General features: G+C 43.6%; 1 protein-coding gene across 3 annotated transcripts in view; it reads right to left on the bottom strand.

The window, feature by feature from the left end:
* Nucleotides 1–16,187, bottom strand: part of KIAA2012 (KIAA2012 ortholog) — a 92,158-nt gene that overhangs the window by 10,465 nt on the left and 65,506 nt on the right. For all 3 annotated transcript variants that reach the window (XR_005558040.1, XM_039354599.1, XM_039354609.1), the window contains 4 exons: nt 5,182–5,275; nt 3,566–3,740; nt 2,802–2,937; nt 1,377–1,765 (listed from right to left, as the gene is read on the bottom strand). Coding sequence is in view for 2 of the 3 variants with exons in the window: in XM_039354599.1 (XP_039210533.1) it covers nt 1,377–1,765; nt 2,802–2,937; nt 3,566–3,740; nt 5,182–5,275 (794 nt within the window). In the remaining variant the exon portion in view is untranslated. The remainder of the gene's footprint in view (nt 1–1,376; nt 1,766–2,801; nt 2,938–3,565; nt 3,741–5,181; nt 5,276–16,187) is intronic.

The raw sequence follows: 16,187 nt of genomic DNA, 5'->3' as shown, positions 1-16,187 counted from the left end.
TTTTAAACCTTTTGCAGATCTCCTACAGCAGTGGTGGCAAACCTATGGCACGGGTGCCAGAGGTGGCACTCAGAGCCCTCTCTGTGGGCACACGCACCGTCGCCCCAATCCTAGGCCTTCAGCTGGGTTTTTTCACTTTAGGCCTCTGCTGCCGTGTGCAAAAAAAAAAAAAAGGTTCAATCAGTCAATTTCAACTTCTCGCGGGGAAAAAAAGATCTTGCAAATTTGGAATTGATTGATTGAACTTTTTAGTCCCACCCAGTCTGTCGTTACCACTGCAGCCATGCCCACCCAATGGGCCATGCCAACCCAATGGGCCCCGCCCACCCAATGGGCCACACCCAGCCAATGGGCCACACCCACCCGGAACTCGATGGTGCATAAGTAGGTTTTGGGTTGCAGTTTGGGCACTCAGTCTCTAAAAGGTTCGCCATCACTGTCCTACAGGGTCTCTAAATGGTTTGGTGCCTCAATCCTGGCATTTTTTCTAAGGTTTGTTTTTTGTATTTAAAATAAAGATAGTTTCAGAAAATATATTAATAAGTAGACAAAGAAAATGACTGAAGTTATTTAATACTCAATATATCATTAATAAAAGATAATACCAAACCAAATACACTGAGTTGTTTTTATGATATGAAGAAAAGGTATAAGTCTTTGAACTCCATTATAATATATATAACTCCATTATATATATGGGAAAAAACTCTTGAAGGCATAGCTATGAAGTTAAAAATTAAGCTTATACAATAGCATATTTCTTCATGGTCTGAACGATGAATTGGCATTGCTGACCATAGCTATTGTCAGACCTAATGTTTGTTACACATCTCACTGTATGAATACTGCACAGTTTTCCAAACACAGAGAACTATCATATGGGAAAAAAGGAGGAGGGCCTGAAATAGCAGTCCCATAACATACCTGAGTGGAAATGTTAAATAAAGCAAGCAAGCCTTAGTAGGACTACTGCTATAAATTTTAATATTAGCTGGAGGTCCAATACCACATTATTTTCAACATGCTTTTTTCTGTTCAATTTTGTTTTCTGACACGCCTTACCTATGGAGCAATCGAGGAAGGCAACACGTGCAAGGCCTTGGAATATCCTAGTAAGCGCTGTAGTTCCACACACAAATGTTGGAGGAAATCCTACTAAGGCAGTGGAGCTTACTTTTCATCAGACATTCATGAGAATCTGCTGTTAAGCTGGCAGATAATAAACAGTGCCCACTTCTAATTCAGATAAATCTGATACAAAGGTGGCGATGAACAGTTAGCTTCTTATATTATATCATAAGTTACAAGATACATAAATTATGTAAGAAAAATTTAAATCAGCCTCTATTCGGGGGGGGGGGGGAAGGAAACCTTACCTCCAATAGCAGTTTTCCCTGCTCTGCATCAGGCTGGGAACCATCTGCAGTGGAGACTGCTTTGTAGGTAGCAATGGATGTTTCACTAGCAGGTCCTGGATGAAACCCAGAAGTATTGCCAACCTCTTCACTAAATGTTTGGTTCATATCAAGTGTCAAGGGATGCTCCTCCATAAAAATGCTAGAATCGGGAAGACTTTGGTCACCTCCTCCTTCTTCTTCTCCGTGTTCTTCTACAAGACAGCTAATAGGTTCTGCTTCAGCATCTTCTTGCTCTGAATCTCTCTCGTGGGTTCCCTCTTCCACACGGGCTGATCGTTTGGCAACTGTTGGTTCCCCTTTGGAGTAAGCAATTGTTTTCCTAATAATCCTTTTCTCTCTGGGCTTCCCTGTAAGAAAGAAGTATTTTTATTCTGCTTTATTCCACAGATCTATAACTGGGACTAAAATTACCTTTTATAACTAATACTTTTTGGAGGGAGGGGAAGAACTTCACAGAGATTTTCAAATTATTAATTGTAGGATTAAGCCTGTGCTACAGCCAATTGTGTAATAGTACCTTCACAGGCATTTGGGAGTGAAGTGATAAAGAAAAACAGTTGAGTTTTTCTGTTCCGCAAATTTATACCTTAAGAAGGAACCTTGTCCCACCTGTTCCCCCCCCCCAGATCTGTTGAAGCATCCCTTATCTGCTCTTACACTATTCTTTTATAAAATGGGCTGTCAGACCACCAAGCTTTCCATTAAGAGAATTTATGCAACAGATCATTAGGGCTGAGAACACTTAGAAAATTAAATACCTCAGAACTCACTGTTTCAGCAATAGACATGACTGATTCACAGAATATTTTTAATGCGTACCAGGGAGTTCCTTCCCCAGAGGCATCGCCAATGGCTTCCAATAGAATATATGCAGCTCGGGGTCAAATTGTGGAATCCTTCATGGTCTCTGAGCTGGTTTTTTGGTTGCAGATGTTTTATACCCAACTAAGTAACATCATCAATGCTCTAGTCTACAACAACTTCTTTATAGTAGTGGCCAGAAAAACTAAAGGAAAACCAAGGAAGCTTCATCAGGAAAGGAGACTGAAGATGGCATAAATGTGCCATAATCTTGCCCCTGCTAATTTAAATGAGTATTTTCAACTTTAGAAAAATAATGCAATTGAATGCAATCTCGCCAAAACTCCATGCTCATTCTGTTCCCTTGCTTTCCTGGATAGACAGTTTCCCAGTTTTCCTTTATTCATTTCTTGGCTAATTTTCCTTCATTTCACCTTGAACTTGACAAGGGGTTGCTTTTGGTAAAGCAGGTTACCCTTCCTTGTTGAGAAACTTAGAGAATTATGTCATTCTTCTCTCCCTCCCCCCCTCCCTCCCTCCAGCTTCTTCCTAAATTGTTGATATGTAATAGCAAAGTCGTACCTACAACAAACTCTGTGTGACTTTGGTATTTCTCTTTCTTCAAACTCTTTTTTTGTTTTTTCAACCCATCTCCAGCTTTCTGTATTGGCTGTTTTTTTTGTCTTTCAGTCCTTTTGCTCTTTAAAACACCTTCAGCCTGTAAACAGGAAAAGAAGAATCAGATATAGACCTTTCCTTTTTAATGTAACCCTACCCTCTATCTGGGGAGTAAGTGTATGAACAAAAGCAGAGGCTCAGCCTAGTCCAATTCATCCTTATTGTAATTTTTCCAGAAAGTAGCATTTTTTTTCTCAACTGCGCTGAGCATCTCTGAAGTAAATTGCATCAATCTACTGAGTGACCAACTTTCCTGTATCGATTGACAATTAAAGGATAAATAATAACTGAACCATGGGTAGCAGAAAGAATACATGAAGCATCTCCACAAGATCTAAGAAGCCTAGAAAGCTGAATCCAGGAAAGAATGGTAAGAGAAAAGGGGAGAGGTTGCAAGAGAAAAGGCAAGTATTTCATGACAATTAAGAAAGAAGATCAACATAAGTATTGTATGACGGCAATGCTAAAGCTGATCTGGAAACTCACATTACATTTGCCAAGTTCCAGTTTTTCTAACAGTGATAATGGAATTCTGAAATTTATCACCAAATAGGTCCATGTCACCCAATCTAGCTTTGTTTCTCTCCTTCCTCCCCATTTCCTCAATAATCTAGATCCACATCAGTTTTGTTTGTGTTGCAGGCACAAGACGCAAACTCCAGCCATACCTGTTTGAGATGGGCAACCGCAGCTGGTTGGCTGGTTGACTCTGAAAATGTTATCACATCTTCCTCCGTGCCAAATGTTTCAGGAGCATACAGGTCAATTCTTAGATTCTCCATACCTTCTTCATGGTAGTCAAAAGGTTTTATGGGAGCATGTTCAGGATTTGGAGCTTGCCCTCTTTAAAAAATGCATTTATGGAATCATGTTTAGATCAGATAAACTCTCAGAAAACTCCCAAGCACATAATCTTTCTTCCACCTTATAAAATTAGCAAAATCAATCAAAGGACAAATAGCTTTTATTGTCCTTTTCCTAGTATTGTTCTCTTTGTTGTTTACTTTCAAGTGCTGGTACTTCTGGAGATATAACTCAGGAATGAACCTATCTTGCCTCCTTATTACTGGAAAAAGGAATTTTTTAATGTATTTATATTAATGGTACTCCCAGGACTCATTTAAGCTGATAGTTGCAGAAATATTCTACTCCAGTGGTTTTCAATCTTTTCTTCACCACAGACCCCCTTTAAATACTTTTTGATGCCCTAGACCATGGCCATGGACTTCCAAGACTTCTCAAGATTTAAATCCTAACATTTCTTCAAGCCTTCACAGATCCCGTGACAACATTCCTCCCCCCACCCAGGGTCTGTGGACCAAAGGTTGAGAACCACTGTTCTACTCCATTTTAATGTCTGAATCTTCCAAAAGGTCTTTTCAAAACCACAAGCTTTTCTGGGGAAGCATTGTCTGGTTTAATTCTCTAGGTTCTCCTACTTGAGCAGGGGGCTGGACTAGAAGACTTCCAAGGTCCCTTCCAGCTCTATTCTATTCTATTCTATTCTATTCTATTCTATTCTATTCTATTCTATTCTATTCTATTCTATTCTATTCTATTCTATTCTGCCTGATGGGGTCTTTGTAATCTTGCATTATATGAAGATATGGTGGATGGAAATAGATAGTCCTGAAAGGCTACCCTGTTTTGGATCCACAGAAGTAGAGCACAAATTATGTGGCCCAAGTTGGTTGAAGAGACCCTGGAGTTTTTGATAATGTTTGAAGAAAGTACAATATTTGATGAAAAAGCCTTGTTTGTTTGCTTGTTCATTTATTATTGGTATTTTTATGCAGCTCTACTCTAAAAGAAATCTGAGCAGTCTATGCAAAGGTAATAACATTATAATTATATGAACCTAGAGATAGAGTTTAAAAAGAAATCTAACTCCTCCAAATATTGCAAAAGTTGACTGTTCTTAGATATTTTAGCAATGTAGCACTTACCAGATGTTTTGAACAATAGTTCTCAAAACTGGCAGTCAGTTTAGCCAGTCTGGAATTCTAGAGCTTGTAAGTCCAATACAGCTAGAGTGTCTCAAAGGCTACTAGTTGGAAAATAGGCAAATATATAACCATCTACACATGTAGTTTCTACCACGTCTATATTTGATTGTTCTTATGGCTTACAGTATACCTCTCAGGCATCTAAGTTAATCTTCTAACTATCCAGAATTTAAAATGTTTGTCCACATTTGCTGATGCTTCAGGTCTATGTGCTTGACTGTCCAATATATGTTATTTTCTTACACTTCTACAAGTTAATAGCTGTCCCATATACTTACATTTCAGATGTAGAAATCTTCAAATGAGCAAGGCGTGGTTGATAGTGGAAGAGATTAATTGACTGAGCTGAGGAATCTAGTTGCTCCCCTTCATCTACAAAGGAAGAGGGGTGGTAAAAGAGCTACATTTTAGCAGGTTACTGTTATGTCCCGAGCCTTGCAAACGGGCTCGGGGCGTTTGCAGGCAGTCCCGGGCAGGTGCAAGCTGCCCGGGACCAGACAGGCTGTCGCCAGCGCCTGTGCGCATGCGCGGGTGCTGGCGCGGGAAAAGTAACACATTGACCCGGGAATTGCCTATATAAGAGGCTGGGAGCTTTTGGGCGTTGCTGAAGCCTTCACCTGTAAGCTGAACACAGAATAAAAGAAAACCTGAGAACTACAACTGCTTCTCGTGTCTGCTTTTCGCCAAGGACTCAACACTGGCGACGAAGGTGGAATGCCTTACATCGTCTGGAAAGGAAGAGGTGTAAGCTTACCCAAGTGAGTCCTGAGCGGCGGAACGGAGTTGACTCGGCAGCTACCCACCAATCCAGTGCGCATTCGGGGGTAGGCTGGCTGATAGACCCATCTCCTGAAGATGGCAAAAATTGGAAGGCTTTCGGAGTTCGACGTCTCGCATCCAGAGAGGTGGGAGTCCTACGTAGCCAGGTTGGAAAACTACCTCAAGGTGAACCAAGTGAGGGAAGATAGCTTGAAGGCTGCCACCCTGCTGTGTGTCTGCGGTCAAGACGCCTTCGAAATCGCGGAGAACTTCGCAGCACCTGTCCCATTAGAGTCTGTCAGCTACGCAGATCTAAAGAAGCTACTGAAGGAGCACTTCCAGCCTAAGATGTCCGTCATCGCATGGCGCCACACCTTCGAGCAGAGGGATCAACGATCCGGAGAATCGGCCAAAGAATACATCACCGCATTAAGAAAGGCCGCCAAGCACTGCGAGTTCAAGGACCTCGAAGAACGACTGAGGGATCGATTCGTGTGCGGGCTAAGGCATCGAGAGCTACAACAGAGGCTTTTCGCCAAAGAGGACTTGTCTTTCCAAGATGCCTTGAGAGAGGTCACCGCAGAAGAAGCAGCAGGCGGCGCCATCAAGAACATGCGGCCGATCAGGAACAGTCCAGATGTTGCATCCGTGCACCAAGAAGAAGTCCGAGGGAACTCCGAGGAGGATCCAGACGAGGAAGTCGACCGTCTCCACCCCACGAAGGAAGAGAACCGGAAAGGAAGCTCTTCAGCTCCCCTCAAGTGCATCGGCTGTGGAGGTCGCCACAGGAGAGCCGACTGCAAGTTCCACGCCGCTATCTGCCGGGCGTGCGGGAAACAAGGACATATTGCAGCTGTGTGTCTGGGCCGAAGAAAGGTACAACCTCAGGAAGAACTGCGGCTGAAAGGTACCAGGGTCCCCAGCCAGAATAGGGTAGGTTTTTGCGCTTCGCGAAGGAGCATCTTTAGGACAGGCACACACAAGCCCATTAAGAAAAAGCTGTCACTCAAGGTGAAGCTACAAGGGGTTCCATTAACCATGGAACTAGACACAGGGTCTGCACTTTCAATCATCTCCTTGCCTACTTTTAGGAAGATTTGTTCCGGCAGTGGAACTCAGGCCAAGTTAAGGCCTTCTGACATAGTGCTAACAGATTTTCAGAATTCGAGAGTGTGTGTTAAGGGGGAGGCCACCCTTAACGTACAGTATAAGAATTTTGAAGGTCCACTAGACCTATTAGTAGTAGGGGGTGAACGAACGAGTCTCATAGGACTCGATTGGTTTGAAGCCTTGGGGATACACGTCACGGGGCTCAACAGCTTACAAACACTCGACCTACAGGAAGTCTGCAAAGAATTTGCAGATGTCTTCAGCCCCCAGCTGGGCACATTCAAGGGACCCCCTGTGTCCTTAAAACTAGACCCCACTGTCACTCCCATTAGAATTAAAGCAAGAAGGGTCCCTTTTGCTTTAAAGAGTAAAATTGACACTGAATTAGACAAACTGATCCAACAGGGAATCCTAGAACCTGTTGATTCCAGTCCTTGGGAGACCCCCATTGTCACGCCTCTAAAGGCAAATGGGGACATTCGCATTTGTGCTGACTACAAATGCACTCGGAATAAGGCATTGCAGCAACATGCCTATCCTGTTCCTGTGGTCAGTCATATTCTGGCCTCCCTCAAGGGGGGGGCGCGTTTTTGCAAAGCTTGACCTAGCTCAAGTGTATCAACAGCTGCCTGTTGATGATGATGCTGCTATAGCTCAGACTATTGTGACCCACAGGGGAGCCTTTAAGGTAAAAAGGCTACAGTTTGGAGTGAATGTCGCTCCTGGGATTTTCCAAAGCGTAATGGAAAACACACTACGGGGCATACCGGGGGTTTGCCCCTACTTTGATGATGTCTTAATTGCAGGAGACTCCACACACATTCTAGCTGAAAGGCTAAGGACTATTCTGTTAAGGTTCAGGAAAACAGGCCTCAAGCTCAAAAAAGACAAATGCAAAATTGGGGTGCCTTCTACTGAATTTCTGGGGTTCAAAATTGATGCTGCTGGGATTCACCCTGCTGAATCCAAACTAACTGCCATTTTAGAAGCACCTAGGCCAAAGTCTAAGGCCGAACTTCAGGCCTTTCTGGGCCTCCTGAATTTCTACAATTCCTTTCTTCCACATAAAGCTAGTGTAGCTGAGCCTCTTCACAGGCTGTTAGACAAACAAGCAGTGTGGCAGTGGTCACAAACATATGAGGCTAGTTTCAATGAGGTCAAGGCCTTACTCACTTCTAACAGTGTACTTGCACACTTCAATGAGTCCCTTCCTGTGTGCATTGCTTGTGATGCTTCCCCTTACGGGGTAGGAGCCGTCCTGAGCCACCTCAGGTCTGATGGAACTCAGGTTCCTGTTGCATATTACTCCAGAACACTGTCTTCTGCTGAGCGCAACTACGCTCAGATAGACAGGGAGGCTCTGGCTGTTGTTGCTGGAATTAAAAAATTCCATGATTTTTTGTATGGCAGGCATTTCACGGTCTTCACTGACCATAAGCCTCTGCTGGGACTGTTTACCACACGTAAACAAACTCCCCAAATCATTTCCCCTAGAATGCTTAGGTGTCTATTTTTCTGTCTGCATATGATTTTTCCTTACTCCACAAGCCTGGGAAAGAAATGGGCCATGCTGATGGCCTCAGTAGATTGCCCCTGCCAGTAGTAGAAGCTGACCCTGCGCCAGCTGTCAACATTCTTTCCATCCAAGCCTTGCCCGAGTCCCCTCTGAATGCCAGGGATGTTGCCGCTGAAACAGGCACAGATCACACACTTTCACGTGTCCTTTCTTGGGTTTTGTCTGGATGGCCTGAGCACTGCCCTAGTCCTGAGTTTCAGAGTTTCTGGTCCAAAAGGAACGAGTTGTCCACTTCTCAGGGTTGTCTGCTTTGGGGAAACAGAGTTGTCATTCCCACCTCAATGAGGACTAGGATCTTAGAGTCCCTCCACGAGGGTCATCCTGGCATTGTTCGCATGAAGGCCCTTGCGCGCAGCCACTTGTGGTGGCCTGGGTTAGATAAGGACATTGAGCTAAGGTGCATGCATGCCACCTGTGCCAGCGCTCTCGCCCAGAGATGCCCCAAGCTCCTGTGCATAGATGGGAGGATACACAGTCCCCATGGTCTAGGGTGCACATTGACTACACTGGGCCCTTTCAGGGCCAGTTCTTCTTGGTCCTCGTTGACAGTCATTCAAAATGGCTTGAGGTTGTACCTGTCTCATCCACCACCACTGCAAAGACTATTCAGGTACTGAGGGGGATTTTTGCTGCACACGGGCTCCCAGATGTCATCGTGTCTGACAACGGCCCTCAATTTACTTCCTCCGAATTCCAAGCTTTCTTACAGGCTAACATGATTCGTCATGCCACGTCTGCACCCTTCCACCCGTCCACCAACGGTATGGCTGAACGCATGGTCCGCATCACAAAGGACGCCTTGAAAAGACTCACCTATGGGGACTGGAATCACAGGTTGGCTGACTTTCTCCTTTCTTACCGCACCACACCGTCCACTTCTACAGGGAGAAGCCCAGCTGAACTTCGCTGGGGGCGCAAACTTACTACAAAGCTTGACCGGTTGCATCCGGACAGACTGCCTTCATCTACCTCACATCCTAGGGCACCTAGACAACTACTTGTGGGTGCCCCGGTTTGGACTCGCAATTACGGGCCTGGTCATACATGGGTCCCCGCTTCTATTTCCAGGGTCACAGGTCCTCTATCCTACGAGGTAGCCCTGGACAACGATCGTGTCCTGCGTCGGCACATCGACCAACTCCGCCCTAGGCGGGATCTTCCAGATGAGACTCCTGGGCCTTTTCCAGGGGGGGAGGGGGACCCTTTAGAGCAAAGGGAGGGGCACGAGCTGCTGCCCACCTCCAGTGATGGAGCCACAAACGGCCCATTCCAAGATTCCGTGAGTGCCCCAAACAGGAATTCTAAGAGCCTATCCAACTACCAGGCATTCACGCCTACTCCAGCCAGGGAGTCACCCCGGGGGTACAATCACTATTCACCTGCACAGCACAGTACTCCAGTCAGGGAGGATACCCGGGAGCGTCCCAATAAAGCATACCCCGCAAGAGAGCTGGCACATCATCCCCAGAGTTGGCCTGACCTTACCCCAAGTCCTACAGGGGGTCAAACATACAGGGAGATGGTCGAGGAACCAAGTCCCGACCGCAACACCTCTAGCCCAAATCAGGGAGTAACTGAGTTTTGGGAAGGTACAGAAACCCACACGAGCCCGGACACAGCACGGGGTTTAGGGAATGGACAGCCTCCTGACAGGTCTTGGACGGACCTAGGAGGTTCTACAGAGACGCCCAGCAGTGGCTATCACTTCAAGGGGCCCAAGGGCCTACAGCTAGGCAGGTCAACCAGGTCACAAAGTGACAAAAGCCCTGGCCTGACGAGCCCGGTGGACGAGCAAGCAGGCCAGGCATTGGGGCACAGTCCTGGGAAGGCACCAAGGCAAGATAAGGAGAACAGGCTCACGTCTCCCTTCAGTCAGGGAACACCTGTCAGAAACCCAGAGCTGAGAAGGTCACAGAGAGCAAGGAAATCTCCTAAGTACTTAGAGGATTACATAACATTGCTGGCTAAACAAAAGCCAGTAAACAGTAGGAGCACTGGGGAGTAGAACACTGCATCAAGAAATAATTGTATGTTGGTAGTAGTCTTAGCCCGGGGGAAAGGGGTGTTATGTCACGAGCCTTGCAAACGGGCTCGGGGCGTTTGCAGGCAGTCCCGGGCAGGTGCAAGCTGCCCGGGACCAGACAGGCTGTCGCCAGCGCCTGTGCGCATGCGCGGGTGCTGGCGCGGGAAAAGTAACACATTGACCCGGGAATTGCCTATATAAGAGGCTGGGAGCTCTTGGGCGTTGCTGAAGCCTTCACCTGTAAGCTGAACACAGAATAAAAGAAAACCTGAGAACTACAACTGCTTTTCGTGTCTACTTTTCGCCAAGGACTCAACAGTTACACTTTGAATCTTGGCAGGGAACCAGGTAAACATGCAAATCATCAACCAGATAAGTCATCCCTTCCTGAAAAGGCTGGCCCTTCCATTAAGCAGAGTGAAGTGATCTGCTCAGGCAACTGATCCTGGTATCATAAACAGCAGCAAACTGTTTGTAATTTAATGTGATGTTAATATTTCCTCAGCGTGACAGGGAATGTTGTGGCCTCTTTTGCTAAAATTAGATAGCAAGGATTTCTAATATCTGTTTCTAATATAAATTAGAACCTATTAAGATTGAATTTATTTCTATACTAGTCACATAAACAGATCCCTTAGGTGCAAACTGGATATAATTTAAGTTGTTGGTTATTTGGTAGAGAATTTATAAATTTTTGTTTCTTCCTATTGAAGTTATAAACCCTTCTCATAATTCTCATAATTGAAGTGGATGGAATCCATTTGCATATTTGAAGGTTCTCAAGAATGCCATCTGGATGCCGAGTCCGGTGTTTGTTTATAGTCAGCCATGTTCTTGTCATCCTTGCCATGTTTTAACCCCCCCCCCCCATCAATTTTATTGATATCTTTTTCTTTACTTAAAAGACTTATATGGCTAGTCATCTTATGTACAAAACAATAAAACATCAAAGAATATTTAGAAATAATTAACAGGCCCTCCTGGCACTCCTACCCATCCCCCCAAAACACTCCTCCATACATCAAAATCTGTTTGCTTCTTTTTTTTTTTTCTGGACTCCAGCCTCAGCCTACCCCAGTGTTTCTCAACCTTAATAATTTTAAGGCATGTGGACTTCAACTCCCAGAATTCCACAGCCAGCAATGCTGGCTGTGGAATTCTGGGAGTTGAAGTCCACATGCCTTAAAATTGTCAAGGTTGAGAAACACTGGCCTACCCCAACCTAAGCTTAAAATGATTTCTTCAGCTGGCTTTATAAAGGTAGTGCCTTTGTGTGTTTTGCATACTCCTATTACGTGTAAATGTTAATTGACTGCAGGGGGAGCCATTTTTTAGAGTCAGCTTCTGAGGAGAAGAGTGCTCCTGTCTGGAATAAATACAATCACTTTTGTCAATTCATGTATAACTATAAAAGCATTGCAGGGCAAAAAGAAAGAATTGGCGATGCTAGCTTTGAAAATGAAGTCTCTGAATCTGCAGTGTTCAGCCTCGGGGCTCCCTGCCACAGAGTGGAACGTCTGGAAGGAAGCAGCTTCGCCATCCCAGCCCCCTGCGTGCACACAAAGCGAAGTGAGTTGTAGCTTTAAAAGTGAAGTCTCCGGAGGATTCTCTTCTTCTTTTTTTTAAAAAGCATAATTTTATAGGGTTTTTTTCCTGCCTCTACTGCCTGGAGAAATCTGGGAACTGGAGTTCACGTATCTTAAAGGTTGAGAAATCAAAGACCAAAATCCTAAACTGAACAGACTTTAGTCCAGTGTTTCTCAACCTTGACAATTTTAAGGCATGTGGACTTCAACTCCCAGAATTCCACAGCCAGCAATGCTGGCTGTGGAATTCTGGGAGTTGAAGTCCACATGCCTTAAAATTGTCAAGGTTGAGAAACACTGCTTTAGTCTGATACGTTAACAACTGGCTATTACCAACAGAGGGAGCTCTTGATCCGATAATAGACAACAAACCATACCAACGCGTCCTCAACCCCTTGATTTACAGCAGGGGCGTCAAACAGGCCGGATGCCTCACGTGCAGGCCACGCCCACCCCGGCTCCATAAAGGCAAAAAACATTGCGCTGTTACATCATGCTATCGAGTTTGACACCCGTGATTTACAGGGAAAAGGAGCAGATGCAGAGCGTTTGTGTTGAGTCAGCTGAGTCAGTTTAATATCCTTCCGGTGTGTAACCTTATAAATCCCATTTCCTATAACATCATCCCTACCTAGAATGATAACGGGTTAGTTAAAACCTAAAAGAACTAAGAGAGTACAGAGAAGAGCAACAAAGATGATTAGGCGACTGGAGGCTAAAGCATATAAGGAACGGCTGCTGGAATTGGGTATGTCCAGTTTAATGAAGAGAAGGACGAGGGGGGACATGATAGCAGTGTTCCAATATCTCAGGGGCTGCCACAAAGAAGAGGGAGTCAAGCTATTCTCCAAAGCACCTGAGGGCAGGACAAGAAGCAAGGGATGGAAACTAATCAAGGAGAGAAGCAACCTAGAACTAAGGAGAAACTTCCTGACAGTTAGAACAATTAACCAGTGGAACAACTTGCCTCCAGAAGCGGTGAATGCGCCAACATCGGAGGTTTTTAAGAAGAGACTGAACAGCCATCTTTCTGAAATGGTATAGGGTTTCCTGCCTGAGCAGGGGCTGGACTAGATGACCTCCAAGGTCCCTTCCAACTTTACTATTATTATTATTACATCTAGTAAGAAAATATTGTTTTGAAGAACTCTTCTTTCAAACTTTGGAGTTATGAACCTTTGCTGTTATGAATAAACCTGTCCACAATTCCAACCTACAAGGTCCTAAAAGTTGAGAGTTTTCAGTGTGCTGCATATCTATCCTTGTTTGGACTTGCAAATAAAATATATTTACAAACAGCCTCTCATAATATAACGTCTGTTTATAAATAGAGCAATCTTTGTACTAAAATATATTTTGAAGTATTCTGTTTCTCTAGCCCTATTATATCATATAACTGTTACAGAAGAAGTTGGTCAAAATTTCACAAGAAACCAGCCACAATTTTACGCACTGTTTTCAGTAGACTCTTAAACTCTTAGGTAAATGATGAGCACTATAGAAGATCCTAAACTGACTCTCTCTGAAGAAAGAACTGTTGAATTTAGAGTCTTGTCAATGGACACAAGATTTCAGTCTGGAGGTACTGATTTGATATTTTTACACAAAAATATGGAGAATGATTTTTGTGTGTGCAGCCTTAGTTTGCACCCTGTAAAAAGACAAAAGCAATTCTTCAATAGAGTACTCAAGACTTCTTGTTGCAGTATTTTAAATTTCAATAGACTGTAGATGCTGTTCAAAACTAAGAAAAAAACATTAAATCAGCTAAAAACATTAAATCAGCTAAAACATTAAATAATATGAACAGCCCAACATTAAATCAGCAGAAATGGCCAATAAATAAATAGCCATGTAATGTGTAACAGTTGATAATATCTGATGAAATAGGAGTGGTTGCAAGTAGAGGCAGCATAAATCATAGTTATTTTTAGCCAGTAGAGCTCTGGGATATAAGATATAACCATAATCTTTCTAGCCTATTGGAAGCCATCGTTCTTATGGTTATCACTACATAGCAGCTCCAGGGAGCACAGACAATGTCATCAAACTACAGGTAGGGGATTGTCTCCCAATGGTGGCATGTTGTGAGAACCTGCACCTCCTTATCAGCACTTAGAGAGATGGCAACTACCCCTTGCATAATAGATTTAAAGTCCAGATCTTCTGTTTAAATTAACTCTGTATCCTCATCTTCCATGTGATAAATAGGCCACTTAAGACATAGACACATTCATTCATAGTGGGGCTTCCCAGGGCTACCTCTAGGAGAAAGACATTGTATAAAATGGAGAATCCTAACTATGCTTCAAAGACATTTCAGCAAAGAGTGATGGAATATTTTGATTGTTTCACTATGTGCCCAGATAATTGCCAAAAATGAGAGAAAAAAATAATGTTGCCAATGTGTCTAAATGGCAGTAAATCAATGAGGCATTGAGTTAGAGTCTGGACTGTTTGAAATCTAATTGTGGGGAGACTTCATGGCATCCTGGCTCCGTCATTTCCACATTTGCCTGGCTGTTTGCCAGGCGCCACTTATGAGGCAGGAGATGGGAAGATCCCACAGGAGGGGAATATGATGTGGCTCCTTCTGGTGCCAATGCTGATGAGGCAGAAATCTGTAAGTGACTCCTATTTTCTGATTGATGGAACCACAGAGCAACTGGCTTCACACAAGCATCAGTCTCCTGCCTAAGGTAGTAGAAGTGACATGGAGAATTTGTGTGAACAATAACAACCTGGATAAAATCAAAGTATTCTGGTTTCATTCCAGTGAAAACCCCAGTGACAAAAACACAGAGTTCTTAATACAGTATGCAAAATAATTTGGAGATTAATTAATAAGTCAGGATTTATGTGTAGCTGTCTTTAGAAGGCAAAAATAGATTGTCTTCAAATATTCCGAAGTTTAAACGGCAAGTAAATCAAGAATAATTCAATAACATAGCAATATACAGTAACCCAAAAGTATTTTTTAAAAAAATCTAAAGCTGGTTAATGGTTTGTTGAAACCATTAGAGCTGGATTTTAAATTATGTCATATTTTTTAAAAAGGCCATAGCACTATTGTTCAATTTATGTGTAAAATATAGCTATTTTACTGATGAATACTGGCTGGTGCAAAGCACTGAAAAACAAACAGTTTGTGGATAAGGATTGAGACAGATTTGGCACCAAGTCAAGTAATTGTTCCTCGATAAGGATTGAGACATTTAACACAAGGTCAAATTGTGCTCTCACTTCCCAGCATGGACTTGGATTTATGTACAGTGTATTATGCAAACACAGACACCCTCATTATGCATTTAACACCTTGCTATGTGCATTTGGAAACTTTACAAGTCCAGATCCAAGAATCAATCGCCCTCAGGGGGCATATTGGTGGCATCCATTTATAACCCTTCTTGCTGTGAGAAATTAGGGAAGCGCCATTTAAACCGAGCCTAAGGGCCCTTCTCCTTGGCTGAGTTAAAAGCTATCTACCCTTTCGTCAATCAGCAAAAATTAACTGCCTTCATGGCTGATCCTTATCCTGCATTTGTTGTCTCCATTCTGAGTCACTGTCAAATAATGCTGTCCTGATTGTGGGTATGCAATGTATGGTAAATAAAGCAGTTTTGCTGCTCTCTCTCTTTAGCAGGAAAGTCAACTTTACTTTGCAGTAGAAATGAAGCATGCCTGCTTGCAGATCTCCTCCCAATCTGTCCAAATTCCTTAATATATCCCTCCTTCTGCACTCTGTTCAGTTATAGGCAGCAAAGACAGGGGACTGGAAGGGGAGGGGAGGGGAGGACCCATTCCCCCATCAGTTGAAATGGTCAGCAATTGCTTCTCTAACTTCACTGGTCACTGTCTTCCCCTGTGATGTAAAGGGTGATGAAGAATAGCATATTTTACACACCTTTGAGGTGTTCTTGGATTTTTAAATCTTTGGCACAGCTATCCTTTCCTGCATATCTGTAGAACTAGAAAAGTCAGTTGACAGATGTGAAGATTCCCTCCCTTGGGCTTCGTTGGGCTAGCTGTTGTAGGAAGAAGAAAAGAGATATACTAACACAAAATGAGGTCTTTGGATATAGCTCTGTAGGGAGTTTTCAGAAATTGTCTCACTGTTACAGGCTTATCTTACTCATAAGAATCTTTCTGTGAGTGAAGTTCAGAAGTAGAAATCAACTGGAGATAAAGCCTAACTTTCACACAAAGGTGTGCTTTAGGAACTTCCCTGGT

The sequence above is a fragment of the Crotalus tigris genome, unplaced genomic scaffold (assembly GCF_016545835.1).
Source record: "Crotalus tigris isolate CLP2741 ecotype Arizona unplaced genomic scaffold, ASM1654583v1 scf7180000017568.13789103, whole genome shotgun sequence".
NCBI classification, from domain to species: domain Eukaryota; kingdom Metazoa; phylum Chordata; class Lepidosauria; order Squamata; family Viperidae; genus Crotalus; species Crotalus tigris.
The sequence above is the reverse complement of the archived record's forward strand: the minus strand, read 5'-3'. Positions and strand labels throughout refer to the sequence as shown.